Source organism: Podospora pseudocomata (assembly GCF_035222375.1).
Source record: "Podospora pseudocomata strain CBS 415.72m chromosome 1 map unlocalized CBS415.72m_1, whole genome shotgun sequence".
Classification (NCBI taxonomy): domain Eukaryota; kingdom Fungi; phylum Ascomycota; class Sordariomycetes; order Sordariales; family Podosporaceae; genus Podospora; species Podospora pseudocomata.
In genome coordinates this window covers 2,043,337-2,058,444 of record NW_026946363.1, presented here as the reverse complement: position 1 = coordinate 2,058,444, position 15,108 = coordinate 2,043,337, and the positions used below count along the sequence as shown (strand labels likewise).

Genomic DNA, 15,108 nt, shown 5'->3' with positions numbered 1-15,108 from the left:
AGGTGGTTTGAAAGTATGGATTGGGATTGTCGGGGAGTTTACTTGTGAAAGGGCGATGGTGGTGGTGTTAGTAAAGTGGGAGGGAATCTGTAACTCTGGAGACCATAGCTGGTTACTGGGATATATACGTCTCGGTCAACTAGTGGAAATTGAAGTTAGCCAAGTGATGATGCTGTACCTCAGATGTTAACCCCAAGGGGTATCACGTGACCCCTCCTCCACCCCTGCCCCCCAGCTTCCCACAAAAAAAGCTGAGAGATCTGACGCCATTCCGTCTTGGCATGCGTTTTCGCGGCGGCTCAGCGGCAATGCTTGGGGGAAAACCGTTCTAGAAATCGCCAATTGACAAATCAACTTGCTCATTCAGTTTACCGATAGCTCCCGACTTCTTTCACCTTTTTTCCTTTCCCCCAACTCAAACAAAGTACTTGTCGTCAAGAAAAAAGTCAAAATGTCCTCCGCCCAAGCTACCGCCAGCTCAATCGGTATGTTCCCCGTCCCTCTCGTTGTCTCATGGATAGCGTGATTAACACCCCTCATAGCCTCCAGCGCCCCGGTTGCGCCGGTGATCGCCCAGTCAGCTGCTGCTGCTGCTGACAAGCCCAAGGTCCGTCACAGATTCAACTGTTGAACGATTGAGCTAGGGGGGGGGGGGGTTAACAAAAAGAAATAATAGCCCTGCTGCGTGTGCAAAGACGAAAAGGCCAAGCGCGACGAGTGCATGCTCTTCTCCAAGGCTGCCGACCCACAAAAGGACTGCTTGTCGACCATTGATCAGTATAGGAGTTGTATGGCTGGGTTTGGGTTCAAGGTTTAGGAGCAGGAGGAAGGGAGAGGATGGGGAAGTGTATAATATGGTTACGATATGGGATTGAAATGGATGGACTGGGGGAATGAATAATACCAGGGGCGTTTTAATTGAGGTTTAAAGATGGGGGATAGAAAAAGAGATTTTTTTGGTGCTGGTTTGGGTGTGTGGTCTTGGGAGTGGGTTGTGTGATGGGTATGAACAAAAGATGCATATGGATTGGCTATCTGTACCGGTCTCTGCCTGGTCTCTGCCTTCCATTACCTCCTCCAACCTTGCATGCCCCTTCCTCACGAGTAACAAATGAAGACAATTTGTTTGACAACTGGTTTGTCTTCCTCCCCTCAAAGTTCTTCAGGCGGGTTTCCATGCTGTCATCCAAATACCTGCGGAGGATCGACATACACCCAAACAGGCGGTCGACAGGTCTGCTAATTCCCCGCCCAACATCACTCTTCTGCGTCCGCTGACGGATGGCTTCGGTGAGTCGGTAGATCACCCCAAAATCTCTCTTGGACGGCTGAAAATCGTCCATGAATGCTTCCGTGCCATTGTCAAAGAGCCTTCTTATAGTCGCGCTGAACAGTTCCAGATTGTGCTCCGCGATTTGCATCTCGTCACCGAGTTGTTGCATGCCTTCTTTGTATTCTGCCATGCCACCGAGGAGGACTCCCATGCCATTGCTGAGATTTCTCATCTCGCTGTTGATTTGGCTGGTGTCAGGCAAGTGGGTGTTGGCTTGTTCGATTGTTGTGGTCAGACGGGTCAGCTGCTCGTTGAGATGCTCGGTTAGGCGGCGGTTCTTTTTGATGGCTTTCTTGAGGGATTTGGTGCGGCGCTTGAGTTTGGCGTTCCTGGAGTTGGTTGGTCTTGAGTGTACAGGTGGTAACAGAAGCGGCGACTTACCTCTTGGACAAGCCCTTGTCGATCTTGGTGGACTGGCGACGGCGGTTGCAGGACGGCCGGGGTTCTTTCACACTGAGATTTCGAGTTCCTCTCTCCTTCGCCATTATCGCCATGACTTTTATACGATGACGGGTTGTGTGTGGTATGTTTGACTTGTCTGGGAAAAGTTGAAGAAATTTGAAAGACCTCCCCTGCCAGCAAAGCCAGGCCCTTTGGGTTTGGTGGCGCGCCCACTACCTGATTGAAGATGGTTGAGGGAAGGTTTGGGAAGATGTATCTCACATCAGCCAAAGAAGCCTACCTAGCTACCTAGATAAGGGGTCTCATAGAGTTCTGTGTAGACCATCCAAAGTTCTAGCCACATGCCACATCGTGGACAAGCATGAGGAAGCCTATATCAAGAGAACAGGTATCAAGAGCGGACGATGATAGTCCATAAGCCATGATGACTCTCTCATAATATGGGCTAAATTCATACTTGTATCGTAGGTAGTCCTTTAAAACAAAGAAGTTGCCCGAGGAAGGCACGATGACATCGAGAACCGTGATGTTGCAACCCCTGACCGTTGAGGCAGGAACCCTGCAGACTGGACCCACTCATCCAAGATGGCAGCCTTGGCATCCATCAAATCTGGGCGGTGTTGGGCGTCAGAATCATTTTGCACCAGTTCCCCGCCAAAAAAAAAGTTCCACACAAGCAACTCCAAGAAACACCAGGTACCTCGAAGACTTTGTGATCGTCAGCTTTTCCTAACCCCCGCCCCCTCATTATCTCACGCTCGGCTGCGCCGGGCAACTTCTGGGCAAAATGGGTCTCGCCGGTGCAAAGAAGTAAGACGCGCTTTGTGTGTAATTGAGTCCTGGAACCAACAGAAACTGACAAAGCCCGCGAACAGCAAACGGAGACTCGGCAACGATCCGAATAACAACAGATGGATGCGCAACACCGAATCTTTTGGCCAGAAGATGCTGCGGTCGCAGGGGTGGGAGCCGGGTCAGTACCTCGGAGCCAAGGACGCGGCGCATGCCGAAAACTATGGAGCTGCCAGCGCATCGCATATCCAGGTCACCTTGAAGGACGACACCCTCGGTCTTGGAGCCAAACGAAACAATGGAGACGAGTGCACAGGACTGTTCGACTTCCAACACTTGCTCGGGAGACTCAACGGCAAGAGCGAGGAGGCGCTGGAGAGTGAGCTGAAGAAGCGCGAGGATCTGAAGATGAACTCATACCTTGAGCGGAGATTAGGGACGATTCGCTTCGTTAGGGGCGGTTGGTTGGTGGGAGATGTGTTGAAAGAGGAGCCACAGGAGGGTGCCGACAAGGACGAGGTCAATGGTGCTCAGGAGAGTTCCGAGGAGTTCACAGAAGAGAGCGCCGAGACAGAAGCCTCGGAGCCTTCAGATCCCCCATCAAAAAAGCGCAAGGCCGACGAGGACACAGAAAAGGACGACGAGAAGGCGTGCAAGAAGGAGAAGAAGTCCAAGAAGAGGAAAACAGAATTTGATGTTGAAACAGACAGTGCCGGCTCGAAGGAGAAGAAGAAGGACAAAAAGTCGAAGAAGCGCAAGGTGGACTCGTCGGAAAGCGACACAGAGCCAACCAAGTCGGAGAAGCCGAGCAAGCGGGAGAAGCAGAAGAGCGAGTCTCCAGAAAAGGAGGTAGACACATCGGCTGAGGATGCTAAGAAGGCGAAGAAGGAGAAGAAGAAGGAAAGGAAGGAGAAGAAAGAAAAGAAAGAGAAGAAGGACAAGAAAGACAAGAAAAAGAAGGACAAGCCAGTGTCAGAATCAGGTTCAGAGGCTGGCGCAAGCAATTCCAAGGAGAAGAAGCGCAAAAAAGAGGAGAGTGTCACCCCGGCAGTTGAAAGTGATGCGTCAACGCCAACTGGGAGCGGTTACTCGACGCCTGTGACTACGAATACCCGCTACCTGGCAAGGTCACGGTTTATTGCCCAGAAGAAGATGGCCTTTGCAGATAGTGCGGCGCTCAATCAGGTAAGCTACCGTTGGTATTCTATCGTTTCTTCTCAGTGCTGACATCCCCCAGATCTTCATGATCAAGTCCTAGGATCTGAATGACACAGCACGCGAAAGAATATCCATCCTCGACGTACGGCAAACCGAAAGCAATGGCGCCAAGTAGGAGGGGTTGTGGCATATATTAGTCAGGAGAAGGTTGACATTGACATTTGGAACTAGCATCTGGCACCTCATTCAGAGAGGGGCACATGTCCACGGTGAATGAGACGAGTCGTGGTGTCATGACTGTGTTGCAGAACAAGACGGTTATACAAGTGGCTTTGAGCGAGCATTGCATTGCGCCAGGTTAGGAATGGAGTCAAGGGTGTTTATCAGGTTCCATTAGGTGTCCCAAGAATCAAGGTACTTTAATGAAAAGGGATGGGATGTCTGCCCCAAAATAGCCTGCCTGCCTTAGCCCGGGCTTGATCGTGCCTTCCCCCTCTATCAGTGATCTAGTGAAATACAAAGCAGGAACGGCCCGCTGCCCGCTGCTGCACGGAGCAAGCAGCCAGCCGAGATAAGATGAAATGATGCTTGTGTGAATCCCAACAGTGAAGGTGAATTGAGGGCCGATGCACCCATCATGCACTCCAAAGCCACGAGAGCAACACATATTAACCTACGAAAACCGACCAGTGCAACAACCTTTTTCTTTGATTGAGCTCTAGTTCTACCATTGAGCGGCCAATTTGCGTGTTCTGAGCATTTCGTCTCTATTTTGGCGACCGACCGGGTTGCTCAAAGCCACGAAAAACGGAAAAATTGCGCAAAAAGTGCAAAAAGTCTGGAGAGGGAAGCTGGCCGTGGAGCATCGCCGTCAACAAACAACACCAAAATTTCAACAAGAGGCCGATGTTTGCGACGACCGCACACCACAAAACCACGGCGTGACATCCACGATTCTTTCTTGATCACTTGATCTCTCAGACAAAGTCCAACCAAGTTACCTTTTTCTGCACAACTGCGATTGACTTCCTCAAGCTCGTCAACTTGCTAACAGCCCGCACAGCACACGCACATTTCATATTTTACACCCATCTGCCTCAAAAGCGAACAATCGTCCAACTTGGATCAAGTTTTTGGGCAGGTTTTATTTTGTTTCCTTCCTGCAGCGATCTGCCCCGACCATGTTGATGCTTCGCATGCGACCTTGACATCACCACCCGCTCATCACATCCACCTTGAGCCGCATTGGCACCGGATACAGCATAGCCGCCGGCACTTGCCATGAATTCCCGAGACCCTCCAGCGAGGCAACCCTCGCTCTCGTATGCTAGAATTTTGAAAGGAGACACGATTAAGAATCGCAAAGTCCTCGCTTCAAAGTCTAAGCCAGCCACCAAGGATACCAAGGAGCCCCCAACGACCACCAAAGAAGGAGAAAAGGAGTGCCCTGAGGGTGCGATGCGTGCTCAAGACCAGCTTCAAAAACACAAACAAAACCACAAGCCAGGTCGAGACAGGAACACTGCACCAGGGCCCGGCCCGAACCGCCAGGTCAAGGATACCAAAGACAACTCCTCCGCCGAGTTTCCTCAGTTGAAAAAGCCGGCTCGCGAACCGCCACGGAATCCACCTCAGCCAAAACCTCAGTCACCCGAAAAACATAAAGCAAAAAGCGCCCCCACTGTCACCAGAACTCAAAGTTATGCCCAAGTCGCCTCTGGCAAGAAAGTCCAAGTTCTCACCAAGGCACCCAAAACCAGCACAACCAAGCCAGCAGACACGGAATATCCCTCGATTGCCCATGAGCCCACTGCAAAAATGCCCTCAAAATCTTCGCAGTCGAGCAACTGGAGAAACTCGAGCGACGCAAAGGCGAAAACACCCGGGTCTCAACCAGGTTCCAGGGAGAAAACCTTGCACCAGGGTTCCCTGAGCTCACAACCGCCGCCGCCAGCTTTGCCGGTGACAGACAAGACGACTCCCAAATCGAAATCTAGGCATAAGGGCCACCACAAGAGGAATTCGTCTTCAACTTCAGCAACGAAACCAACGGATAGGAAACGCCACAACAGCGCTGGAGTCTGTGATTCACCCACTAAGAAGCCCAGCACCTCTGAATCAGACATGGTAATTGCTCGTCAGAGAGCCCGTCGCTTCTCGGCCCCCGACATACCTTCACCCATCAGAGAAGAGCCTGAGAATGTGACCAGCGAAGCGCCAGCGGTTGATGCCGCACAACTTGACTTTATCAAGCAAAGGGCAGAGCGCACTGCCACGGTCATTGCCGCTCACGATAATGGAGAATATTCGTAAGTTTGTAGGTTTTTGTGAACAAGAACATGTTATCTAATGGTTTAATAGACTCTGGGATACTCAATATGAATGGGACGTATTAGTGGTATGTAAGGACAAGTCTTGGCAGGTACATCATGACATCTTGTCTCGAGAATCCGAGTTCATGAGAGAGCGCCTCCCTCCCAAAGATCCAGTAGGTATTCCAGATCCCCTCAGCGTGATCTAGTGCCCTGACATATGTGCTAGGCTGGATACATTCGCTTTGAGCTTGACGGCCATGATGCCATGCAACTAGGCTACGCGCTGCAATTCATGTATCTCAAGAGCTACCCAGATGCCTACTACGACAGAAACGCTCCACTTTATGGCGAGCCGCTCCGATTCAACACCTTTCTCTACATCGCCGGTGCTTCCATCGAATACACCGCCATGATGGATTTCGCCGTGGCTCGTCTTAACGAGGCTACGGCAATCATCGGAGAATACCTTCCCATCCTCCAAGAGCGCTCTCCCAACAGTCTTCAAGAGCCCAACCCAGAGCTTTTCAACCTATACAACCCACTCGGATGGGCTCTTAGCATGATGTATGAGCAGGGCACAAATGTGTTGATGAGAAATCTACGGTTAGCCATGGCCAAACTCATCGATGTCTCGATGCTGTACCTCATCCTGGATCGCGGATTCAAGCAGGTTTTTAGCATGAGCTGGGTTGGATTCCTCTACCCGAACTTGGTAAATGATGCCATCTTCTTCGGAAGTGTCGGGGCGATGGAACCTCTGAAAGAAAGCGGCATGATCGCTGCTCAACAGCAAAGCCAGCATCTACAAGAAAGTCATCACCAGCAACCGGGCCAGATCCCAATACAAGGCCAACACCAAGAGCAACACCAAGAGCAACACCAAGAGCAACACCAAGAGCAACACCAACCCGAAGCCCAACATACCGCCGAAACAGCAAGGAATACCAACGTATTATGGAAGGCAAGTTGGGATCAGTCACAAGCCAGACTCAAGGCTCAGCTTCCTCGGAAGCAGGAGAGTGTACAGCCTCCAGTCGAGACCCCGGCACCAATATCCCAACCCGCATCGGCACCGGCGAGCCGGCTGCCTAATGATGGTGTTTGGGGCAACGATATTTGGGAGCGGATAGACAGGACTCATGTCAATGGTATTGGGTCAGGAAGAAGGGGAAGGGACCGGGAATTCGGCGGAGCTAGGTGTGCCAGAGACGGCCGAATGGGAGGATCTAAGTACTTCTACCCACGAGGGTGTTCAAGAGCGCGCGCGGATAATGACTGGCGTTGCCCATGGAACCGGGACTGGAGGAAGAGGGACGAGCCGGAGGAATACCACCAGCCGGAGGAGGTGGAGGACGAGGATGGTAACCTGTGGATCATCGGGAACCCGGGGCCTACACCGGCTCCACAGAAGCAACCGGAGCAGCTGGAGCAAGTGAGCCAGCCCGACCAGCGAGAACAATCGGAAAAGCCGCACGAGGACCTGGAGGAAGAACGAAGGGAAAGGCCTCACAGTGTTTCGGATGATTTGGTCAACCCCTGGGATGAGGACACCTGGCGGCCTGCCACGAAGGAGCAACGAAAGGCGGGAGGCTCGGAAGAGAGCGGCCCCGATGATGACGACGACGAATGTTCGACGATTACGGCTTTTACCCCGGTTACTTCCATGGCAGGAGACGACGTTATGAGCGGGTCGACGATGATTCCGGTGGTTTTTGAGGACGATGCGGACGAGGCGGGTGGTGAGGAAAGGACGGGTAATGACTTGGTGGTGACTGCGATTGCTTCCAAGGAGGGGGGGCAAGATGGGGGGGATCTCACGCCTACGCCCAGTGCGATTCACTAGGATTGAGTTGTCATCACGATGGTGATTTTTCTTCTTGCGCTTGTTGATTGGGCTAGCGATGGGGGAGGGGTCAGCGGATTGATTTGATGAGGGGAGGGTGGGTGGACAACAACAAAAAATATTTTTTATGGCTTGATTTTTGTTTTTTTTTCGAGCGGAAAACTTACTGTAACGAGTATATGGCGGTCCCATCAAGCAACACAACAAACATTTGCATCTTGCATCACAAAACGGAGTAGTAAGGGAAATTTGGGTTGGTATTCTTCTGGGCTTGTTATGTTTTGTTTTGTTTTTTGTTTTTTTTTTGTTTTTTTGCAACGGGGGGAGAAAAAAAAAAGAGATAATTCACGTGGGGAGGGGGGGGACTAGGAAAAGGAGGAAGGGAGGTCTTTTGGCAATGTTGAACGAAGAACAATGGGTGATGTATGTATTCTATTTGTATTTGAAATTTTCCTTTCTATTTCTTTTTGTGGGGGAAAGATAACAACATAACATGAGATAAACATATTGAAGCGAGCGAGCAAGCAAGCAAGCGAGCGAGAGAGTGTATATACCATTTAGTGAGCTAGCTTTGCTTTGTTGTTTTACATGAGGTGGTGTAGGCGGTGGATGAGATACCCCGTAATCGTCTTTGCCTTTGTTATGAATGGGCGGGGTTTGCGAATGTGAGGTGACGGTGCATGTGAAGTGATACAGATGGGGGTTTATTGCACAGAGGTCTGGTGGTATGTTTACGAGGTTTGATTGTTGACGTTATGTAGGAATTGGGCCATGTGGAACGGGAGCTGGTTCGAGTGGTATGCAAGGACAGGAGATTTTGACTTGAGCATGCTTTCTGTCTCATCAGCCCCCTTTTTTATGAAGACTGTTTTACTACCTTTTGCAGGTGGATGGAGTGAGTGCTCTTGTGTAGATAGAAACGGCCGATGGTGAATATCAACGATGTCAATCGTTGTGTTGTTATCAAGTCCCACCGGTAGGGGAAATAGATAGATAGGGACAAACTACGGGTATAGATACCCATCTATCTGGATGGTTTGTGGTGTTGGTTGGGGGGATTACCGATAGGGAGTGATCACATGGGCCCGGCCCCGGGTTGGAAGGCCTCCTGGAAATGGACTTGCTTTTGTTTAGTCTACCTGGGAATGTTGAAGATGTGGACAAACCCGTTGTATCCCCGTCGGAAACCCCCCTTTTGGGTCGCTGGTGGGGGTGGTGCTTGGGTGATGGGTGAGAGGGGGCACAAGACAAGACATGAAGGCGAGAATGACAAGGCAGCGAGGGGCGGGATTGAGCAGTGCAGTTACCCGTTGTTGTGATACCTTGATAAACAGAATTTTTGAATAGAACGGGAGGCTTGGGCCTAAAAATGGAGAAAGAACGAATGTCTACAGACACGAAGGAGAAATGCAGTGAGAGAGGTGAGAGATGAGGGGCCTGTCACACAGACTTGCCTTTCTCCCCCATCTCTCCCAACCCACCTTGACAAGAAACAAAAGTAAGTGTGTGAGTGTGTTTGTGTGTGTGGGGGGGTTTACTGGCTCGGGCTTCCACCCTCCACATGTCCGTCTTAACACCACCAAGGTTTGTCCACTGTGTTGTTGAAAGGCCAAAGAGCATGCATGGACTCTGGTCGCGCACACTCTTCTATGGGGACGGACAGACCTGTCATTTTGATTGTGGAAACCGGTTTGCTCTCTCTCGCTCTACGGGCAACTTTTGGGCCCCAAAGCAGGAGAATATTTCCCCATTGACCAAATCCAGTAGAAAACTCCCTTGGAGCTAAAACCACTTTTCCTGGAGGTTAGTTACCTCCCCTGCGACCCATGTTCCCAGATTCATGGGAGTTGTCAAAGTCAAATTGTCTGTTCTCTGGGGAGACGAACCCCCTCCCCCAGACGTCTGTGGGAGATTTAAAGTTTCAACGGTGTGTTACCAGGTGATCCGTAAAGATTGGGTGAAGTAGGTAGGTAGGTAGGGATGGAGGAAAGAGCCAGCAGGTTGTCATACTTGAGTTGACTTTTGGCCCCTCTTCATGATGGATGGGATAGGTAAACTGGAAAGAGGAGAGGAGTAAGTATATTGCATGCGCCCACTTCTCGGAATGGCCGACAGATGCGGGGAATTTGCAGATGGTAATAAGATGGGATGGGACCAGAAAAAAGTTAGGTAGTTGAGAATACGATGCTGGGTTCCGATAGGACAGGCCTGGAACACCGTAAAGAAGTGCCAGTTCGGTGACCCTTTGAAAAGAGGAAGTTGTAGCTACACACGAGGTTCAGCTTCATGTTCGTGAAACGGAACTCGGCGAAGTTTGAAGCCTTCAAGTGAAAACAATGACGCTCGCGTGGCTCGTTGAACTCGAGAGGCATATATTACCCCCGCTGCCTTCCAAGCTGTGTCTCAGACACCTGCTGGTGTTTGTGCTTCCCCAGTGTATGCCTTATGGTGCTATGGGACATATGTCACACTGTTGTCTGATGGTGTGGCTTGCTGAGAATATGAAACGTCCTTACGCACATGGCGAATGAGCAATCTGGCGTTTGACACCCTACGACATTTCAAAATGCCCGATCGACTGCCATCATCATGGTGTACGCCACCTTTTTAGTGGTCAGTTTGGGCGGTGTTATCTCCGGAACACTTTGGCAGATGGGAGGTGATGACATTTGCCACGTCGCTCATTGAGGGGCTCGATGAGAATGGGGGAATGGTGGTGTTCGGCCCATTAAGCTTCTTGTCAATCTAATCTCGAGCAAAGTACTGTACAGCACTCAAGACTGACAGAACGGTTGGAAGCGAGAGGTGATGGAGCAGGGGTAGTATGCAAGTGTAAAAGGATTCGCCAATCTACAACTCAACCGTCATGCAGGCAGGCTGGAAAACTGGAGTCAAGTCAACCAGATCTCTTCAGGTGCGGAAAGACGGCTTCATTGGCATTGCTCTCTTCCGGAGAGTTGCTTTGGAGTTGCTGGGCTGGCTTGGGTTGCTGCAGTATGCTTTACCTCCCCGGCACCGAATTGGCCAGGTGTGCCAGACTGGGGACTAACAAGGAACCAAGTCAGAGGATAGTTGGCGCGACTACTGCAGGCATGGTCACCTGGAATTGGTGGATGGGATCCTTTCATGTAGCTGAGACGTGGTGGTTGTGGTGGTGCAGGGAAGGCCCCCACAAGATAGACAGGAAAGCTCTGTTGATCTCATAGATGGTGTCGTGGTCTCCAAGACAAAAGGTTTCAGACCCTTCCTGAGAGTGATCGGGTGGGGGGAAAGCAGCCGGAGCAACTGTCCGTCAATCGATTGATTGCTCCTTTTCCCTACACAGCTGTCTTCGCATGACATTTTGAGAGTCCAGAAGGCGGCTTACGAATATGATGCATTTGGTGGTTGCATCAGTTTGCAGCCCGGCACCATTGCAGCTGTTGACCGGTGAAAAGAGGGGAAGCGGTTGTGCTTGATGGTCCGTTGATTGGGGGAGAGGAAAGAAGGGGTCCTGCATCGTCCTTTTCATATGCCAATATTGGATCTCGCTGCAGTCATTGCTGATTAGGGGCAGATCTCATCAGCAAACAAGACAGTTCTGTGGCGAAAGTGATGTGCATCTCGTGAGAGGCAATGGCAAGGACGAGGGACGTATGGATGGTCGGACGGTAAATTCCAGTCCAGGCCGTTTTATAGTAGACTACAACATGCCTAATTTGGCTAAGCTCAAAGCCACATGCTCGCCCGCCGCAGTGATGCATCTCTTCGCCAAGAGGGTATCTTTGTTTTCACGGTTTCTGTGGAAGGCTGCCAAAGATGCGACATCATGCAATGCGCATCCTTCAATCCCATCGTGCTGACCGTTTTCAGCGCCCAAGAGGCAGCACATGCCTTGGGCTGGGGGATGTCAGAGAGTTGCGAGAGAGACTGGCAGTTGTTCGACTACCCCGCATATCGTTCGATTGGGTGAAGTTTAATGTGGGGCCGTGACGTCGAAAGCCGGGATCTTGGCTTCACTTTAAACTGCTAGTCCCGGGGTCGTTCCCCTGGAGGATGGGGACGCTAACCCCCAGACCGGCAGCCTTTCTGCAGGCGCCATTGGTCATAGCAGCAGTATTTGGTCCACTCGTTGGAGCGGTAGCCAATCACATCGCCCAATGTGTGATGGACACGCTGATAGCGGCGTCTGTGCTGGCCGAACCAGTGATCGACGCCGCTTCCCATAGTAGTTAGTACTACCACCGCCGCTTGTCGGTGGTGATGGAACTAGCAAAGTCAAGAGGCAAGAGCAAGAGGACAGAACGACCGCCTTCTTTTCCTTCCTCTTCACACCTCAAATTGATCCGCAGCTGCTTGAACTTTCCATCTCACTCTCAAACACCACTTTCCCCAACACATTCCCCGCGATCGTCCGCTGTCGGTGCCAATCGAGTCAGACCCCCCAATTCTGCAGCGTCTGAGGAAGCACCCCGCCCGCAGCCTGGCCCCGTCTCGACAGCCAGATAGGCAGAGACGGACCGCTGCTGCCATTGTAGACAAAGGAAAGGAAAGGACCGCAATATCGCAACGGCCTTGTACCTGTCGTCTTTCCCACCCACCCAAAACGTGACCGTGCTTCTCCCATCGAACGAGGCCTGCCGATCATCCCGCCCATTACCTGAACACCTGGCTGTCCGTCAACAAAGAGAAGTCGACAGCGCGCGAGCCATTCAGACCCGAGTGCCCTGGCGTTGCACCACCCCTCGTCATTCTCGTCATCCCACCCCCCACAACAGTTTGCCATTTAAGCGTTTCACCTCCACTACATCGAAGGCGCCGGTGTGCACAGGACTCGAACCATTGCAATCTACAAAACATACGAGTCGGCACACGCTGCTACACTTCCACCCTACTACCGATTTTCCCGAAGCCACTCCCGCCCTCCTGACAGGCCATCCTTGCCGCCTCACACGAGGACGTTAAACGCACACTTTCGTCCCCTTCGATATAAGTCCTGGCGTCCTCTGGCTCTTGAAGCCCCCCTCCTTCATCATGTCTTCAGACAACTCATCCTCCAACAACTCCAACAACGATATGGCACGACAACAGAGACGCGGGTCTGTGACCTCCAACACTCTCACCAGCCTCTTCCGGAGCAATTCCATCTCGCAACCCTCAGTCACGGGCTTCCCCACCCCCTTGGCCACGTCCATGCTGGACAACCAGCGCCGAAGAGTCTCTGTTGCCACCTTTGGTCTTCCAGGAACCTCTCCCACAAACACCTCTGCTGCCTTTATGCGCCGTGCCAGCATCTCCACCAATTCCGATTCCATCAACGAGAGTGCCATCGAGGACGGAGATGACATGTCCCACACCGCCCCCACCACTCCCTTCTCTCGCCGGATGAGCTTGGGTGCCGCTCAAGCCATGCGTGGCATGCGTGGAGGTAACAGTCCTGGTGCAAATGGTATGCCTTCCCAACCGGCCCGACGAGGCAGTACTGCCCGCAGTAATCCATCCACACCCCCTCTTGCTTCGGCAGGTGTTGGGAACTACACATGGGGCAGAACAGTCCCTCCTCAGGCAAGCACCACAAACCAAGCTCGAACAGGTTCTGACTTGTGCTCTCCTACCGCTCGATCAGACCAAGGCTTCAACTGGTCCGATCAGCTTAGATCCCGTGCCGAAAGCACCGTCGCCCAAGGTGCCCGGCCCTCATTCTCCTTTGCCTCTGGCCTCAGTGCCTCTCCTCCTCGTGGTGGACCTCCCGCCGTCTCGGCTTCGTCAATCAATCCTCGTCACGACCGAGCCAGGTCGGTGTCTGATATGCCAGCGCCGCCTGCTCAGCCGAGGCCCCGTGCCCCGCAGAAGCCGGATCACTTCCAAGAGCGCATCTTGAAGGGTGACTTTTACATGGACTGAACTCCATAACAAGACACCGAGAGAGAAATGTGTGTAAAATTTTTGAGCTCAAAAGGCTTTTACCCTACGCATGCATCCACCCACGTCATTTGGTTTGAGACAGGCTTTTCCAATTTATGGGTCCGGCTAGATTGGGTTGGACGGGCTTTGCCTACATGATACATGGCTTTATTTGGCTTGGGAACGGAGTTCGGGTCGGCCTGTCAAGATTTTTTGTCTGGAGTTCGTCAAGGTGTTCGGGGTCAACTTTCAGCTGGACTGAGACTCTGTGAAATGAGTCCAATTCTTTCCCCCAAGAGGCCGGGTCAAAAAGGCAAAACAAGCAGCTACAGTGGGGTAGTTACTTTCTACTACATTGGGAGAGGTTACGAGGTTGGGGTGTCGGTTGTTTTTATGTTGTGAAATGACTAGCGAGCGAGCGAACAACGTGGGAGATGGATGGAATGAGAAAGAGCAGCAGCAGATCATGGAATCAGACTGCAATATTTTTTGACATGGGGTTCTTATGGGTTGGTTTTTTATGTCATCACACCAGAGTGTATGAATAGGGTTCCGGGTTTTTATCACATGGCTGAAACTGAACTGGATTGCCCTGGTATGGGAATAGGGCAGACAGATGGGCTTATGGGAAGGACATGGAAACGGATCCGACATGGGAACAAGTATCACTATTTTAGGTTGACTAGAATGCCTTCTCCTCATAGTTACAAATGTGAGGAAATGATATTTCAACCGGGTGATGGCGATTTGATGTGGTGCAGTGTGGTTGATGATCAGATAAGGTGTTTCTTTGATGCTTTGCTTTGATGAGGTGTTGTTTGTTGGGTGGGAAGGTGTTGGCGAGCAACACGCCGAAATTGTTCCATCTAGGATAGGAAGGGAGATGGAGATAAAGGTGAAGACGGGTTAAACCAGCCAACCCGTTCACTTGGCGCTTGAAGGTGGGGGACTGGTGGTGAGGGAACAAAGAAGCGATGGGATGGGCTTGAGCTGTTGGGTCAAAGGATTGGGGAGGAGGGTTGAGGACCTTGATAGCTTGTCTTATCTGAAGGTCACCGCAATGACTTTCTTGCTTGACTACCGATGAAATATTTCGATTGGGGGCGGGAGAAGAGAGCTAGGAAGTTTTCTTGAATGGAGAGGTCAAAGAACGGATGCTAGAGCCTGGCTAGAAAGTCAGACACGGGGCAGGAGGGAGCTAAGCAGCATGTAGATTCTGGCTGCATTTTCGGTCTTTTTTCTTTGATGACTTACCTGGGGGTTATAGGTTAGGTTAGGTAGGTAGGTGTTTTATGATCGACTCATCAGTAGGTAGGGCTTGGAAGCTTTTTGCTTCTAGCTCTGGTTTGAGACTCCAAGACCTAACCCCCACAGAACAGAGA

General features: G+C 51.5%; 5 protein-coding genes across 5 annotated transcripts; 4 read left to right on the top strand and 1 right to left on the bottom strand.

Moving 5' to 3' along the window:
• Positions 1-292: 292 nt before the first annotated feature.
• On the top strand, positions 293-940 carry COX17 (Cytochrome c oxidase copper chaperone). The gene is made up of 3 exons (XM_062885276.1): positions 293-485; positions 543-607; positions 677-940. Exons 1-3 carry the CDS (start codon positions 452-454, stop codon positions 815-817), a joined length of 240 nt encoding a protein of 79 aa, XP_062748228.1. The 5' UTR covers positions 293-451; the 3' UTR covers positions 818-940.
• A 51-nt stretch (positions 941-991) lies between these two features.
• Positions 992-2,233, bottom strand: QC762_108575 (uncharacterized protein). The gene is made up of 2 exons (XM_062885275.1): positions 1,715-2,233; positions 992-1,662 (listed from the first exon to the last, which is right to left on the bottom strand). The coding sequence occupies exons 1-2, from the start codon at positions 1,825-1,827 to the stop codon at positions 1,032-1,034; spliced, it is 744 nt and encodes a 247-aa protein (XP_062748227.1). The 5' UTR covers positions 1,828-2,233; the 3' UTR covers positions 992-1,031.
• Positions 2,234-2,388: 155 nt separating this feature from the next.
• Positions 2,389-3,785, top strand: PXR1 (telomerase inhibitor; the record flags this gene model as incomplete). Its single annotated transcript, XM_062885274.1, has 3 exons — positions 2,389-2,545; positions 2,611-3,712; positions 3,765-3,785. The coding sequence occupies exons 1-3, from the start codon at positions 2,523-2,525 to the stop codon at positions 3,783-3,785; spliced, it is 1,146 nt and encodes a 381-aa protein (XP_062748226.1). The 5' UTR covers positions 2,389-2,522.
• Positions 3,786-4,966: 1,181 nt separating this feature from the next.
• QC762_108560 (uncharacterized protein) lies at positions 4,967-8,522 on the top strand (the record flags this gene model as incomplete). Its single annotated transcript, XM_062885273.1, has 3 exons — positions 4,967-5,994; positions 6,047-6,173; positions 6,227-8,522. 3 exons carry the CDS (start codon positions 4,967-4,969, stop codon positions 7,841-7,843), a joined length of 2,772 nt encoding a protein of 923 aa, XP_062748225.1. The 3' UTR covers positions 7,844-8,522.
• A 3,382-nt stretch (positions 8,523-11,904) lies between these two features.
• On the top strand, positions 11,905-14,464 carry QC762_108550 (uncharacterized protein). Its single transcript, XM_062885272.1, has 2 exons — positions 11,905-13,271; positions 13,449-14,464. Exons 1-2 carry the CDS (start codon positions 12,857-12,859, stop codon positions 13,724-13,726), a joined length of 693 nt encoding a protein of 230 aa, XP_062748224.1. The 5' UTR covers positions 11,905-12,856; the 3' UTR covers positions 13,727-14,464.
• Positions 14,465-15,108: the final 644 nt, after the last annotated feature.